Source organism: Egretta garzetta, unplaced genomic scaffold (assembly GCF_000687185.1).
Source record: "Egretta garzetta isolate BGI_Z169 unplaced genomic scaffold, ASM68718v1 scaffold866, whole genome shotgun sequence".
Lineage (NCBI taxonomy): Eukaryota > Metazoa > Chordata > Aves > Pelecaniformes > Ardeidae > Egretta > Egretta garzetta.
Genome location: NW_009259990.1, coordinates 32658 through 35459, shown reverse-complemented (window position 1 = coordinate 35459; position 2802 = coordinate 32658). Strand labels below are relative to the sequence as shown.

The window sequence follows — 2802 nt, the reverse complement described above, 5'->3', positions numbered from 1 at the left end:
GGGGAGGGGGGGCATTGTGAGGTCATCGCGGGTTGTCCTCCCCACCCCATGGCCTTCTGGGAGCTGGTTGGTCAACCAGTTGGGACAGGGTGGCTAACTGGTGGGCAGAGAGGAAGCCACCACCATGGCCCAGGGTGAACATCCAGTTGGGCTCCCAGCATGACCATCCCATGGGGTTGGCCACCACCACCACCCAGTTGGGCTCCCAGCATGACCATTCCCATGGGGTTGGCCACCAGTTGGGCTCCCAGCATGACCATATCCATGGGGCTGGCCACCAGTTGGGCTCCCAGTATGACCATTCCCATGGGGTTGGCCACCAGTTGGACTCCCAGCATGCCCATCCCATGGGGTTGGCCACCACAACCACCCAGTTGGGCTCCCAGCATGACCATTCCCATGGGGCTGGCCACCAGTTGGGCTCCCAGCATGACCATTCCCATGGGGTTGGCCACCACAACCACCCAGTTGGGCTCCCAGTATGACCCACTGGCCACATGAGGAGGTTGACCAAGAAGGACCTGAACTGTCCCAGTTTGGTGACCAATGCTGGGGTCTCCTCCTCTCCCAGTTTCCACCAGTTCTGTTGACCAGACCAGGCTGGGTGGAAGGGGCCCAAACCAGTTTGAGGAGCTGGTTCTTCCTCAACTTGAGTCGGTTGACTTGGCCAACTCTCTGGTGGACTTGGGTTGACTTGGGTTGACTTGGGTGGACTTGGCCAACTCTGTGGTTGACTTGGGTTGACTTGGGTTGACTCGGCCAACTCTCTGGTTGACTTGGGTTGACTCGGCCAACTCTCTGGTTGACTTAGGTTGACTTGGATTGACTTGGCCAACTCTCCGGTGGACTTGGGTTGACTTGGGTTGACTTGACTAACTCTCCAGTTGACTTGACTTGGCCAACTCTCCAGTTGACTTGGGTTGACTTGGCCAACTCTCTGGTTGACCTCCTGGGTGACTTTGGCCTCCGAGCCTCAGTTTCCCCATCTGGTCAATGACCTTAACGATAGGAGAAGAAACTTTTGACCCTCCCCTGCCCAATCTCCCCCCCCGTGGACCTTCCCTGCCCCATGCCAAGGCCACCAGAGAACCTCACCATGGTCCTTTCTCCACCTTCCCCGTTGCCCAGCTCCATCCCCATCCGCATGGGCGACCACAGCTTGAAGACCAAAGAAGGGACGGAGCAGTGCATCAACTCGGCCAAAGCCTTCATCCACCCCAACTACAACCCCACCAGCCATGACAGTGACATCATGCTCCTGAAGCTCCAGAAGCCCGTGCGTTTCACCGACGTGGTCCATCCCGTGGACCTCCCCAAGAATTGTCCCCCCCCCAACAGCGAGTGCATTGTCTCAGGCTGGGGGAGCACCAGCAGCCCTGAAGGTAGGTGGAAAGATCTTCTTGGAGTAGGTGGGATGGGGACAGCCCACCACAGGGGACCTGGGGACATCTTGTCACCTTGGGGACATCTCAGGGTCTTGGGGACATCTTGGGGACATCTTGGCACCTTGGGGACATCTCAATATCTTTGGGGTGTCTCAGGGTCTTGGGGACATCTCGGTGTCTTGGGAACATCTCAGGGTCTTGGGGACATCTCGGCATCCTGGGGACATCTCAGTGACTTGGGGATATCTCAGCATCTTGGGGACATCTGGGTGTCTTGGGGACATTTCAATATCCTGAGGGCATCTCCACATCTTGGGGACTTCTCAATATCCCGAGGGCATCTCAGGGTCTTGGGGACACATCAGCATCTTGGGGACATCTCAGGGTCTTGGGGACACCTTAGCATCTTGGGGACTTCTCAGTGTGTGGGGGGCATCTCAGCATCTTGGGGACATCTCCACGTCTCAGGGACATCTCAATATCCTGAGGGCATCTCAGCATCTTGGGGACTTCTCAGTGTGTGGGGGGCATCTCAGCATCTTGGGGACATCTCCACGTCTCAGGGACATCTCAATATCCTGAGGGCATCTCAGCATCTTGGGGACTTCTCAGGGTCTTGGGGACACCTCAGCGTCTTGGGGACTTCTCAGGGTCTTGGGGACATCTCAGGGTTCTGGGGACATCTCAGCATCATGGAGATGTCTCAATGACTTGAGGACATCTCAGGGTCTTGGGGTCATCTCAGCATCTTGGGGACTTCTCAGGGTCTCGGGGACATCTTGGCATCTTGAGGACATCTCAATATCTTGGGGACATTTTGGCATCTTGGGGACATCCCAGTGTCTTGGGGCCATCTCCGCCAGGTGGAATCCTGGGGCCATCAATGCTCCACAGGATGGCTGTGAAGGTTTCTCTTCTCCACCAGCTCCATGCCATGACCACAAGAACCTCCAAACCATGGTGACCCCTCATCCTTCTTCTTGAGGCCATCATTTTCCATGGCGGGCCGGCACCTCCCCCTAGGAGGGAGGAGGTCCCTGCTGTTTCCATTGCACCCCTAGCACCCTACCCCTGGCCTGAGGTGGGTGCCAGCCCCACCCCACCACCACCTTGACCACGCCCCGCTCTCCCCAGGGTACTTCCCCGATGTTCTCCAGTGCGGCGTGGTCTACACCATTCCCAACGAGGAGTGCGCCAAGCTCTACCCCAAAGGCATCACCAAGAACATGCTCTGCGCCGGCGTCAGCTCGGGGGGCACCGACTCCTGCCAGGTAGGTCTTGGGGGTGGGGTCCTGCCCCTCCCCCACCTCGGTAGGGCGGGGTCCGGGTGGCTCCAGCCACCCAATCCCTGAGGAGAGGGCCCCCCCCAATGGTGAAGAACCAGGGTCGGGGGGGGGGGCACCCGCCCACCCTGGGG

The 2802-nt window shown here is 58.6% G+C and overlaps 1 protein-coding gene across 1 annotated transcript in view; it reads left to right on the top strand.

The window, feature by feature from the left end:
• The window catches only part of LOC104127863 (trypsin-3-like), a 40958-nt gene that overhangs the window by 36035 nt on the left and 2121 nt on the right, over window positions 1-2802 (top strand). The window contains exons 7-8 of the mRNA XM_035896054.1: window positions 1129-1382; window positions 2520-2656. Of these exons, the coding sequence (XP_035751947.1) occupies window positions 1129-1382; window positions 2520-2656 (391 nt within the window). The remainder of the gene's footprint in view (window positions 1-1128; window positions 1383-2519; window positions 2657-2802) is intronic.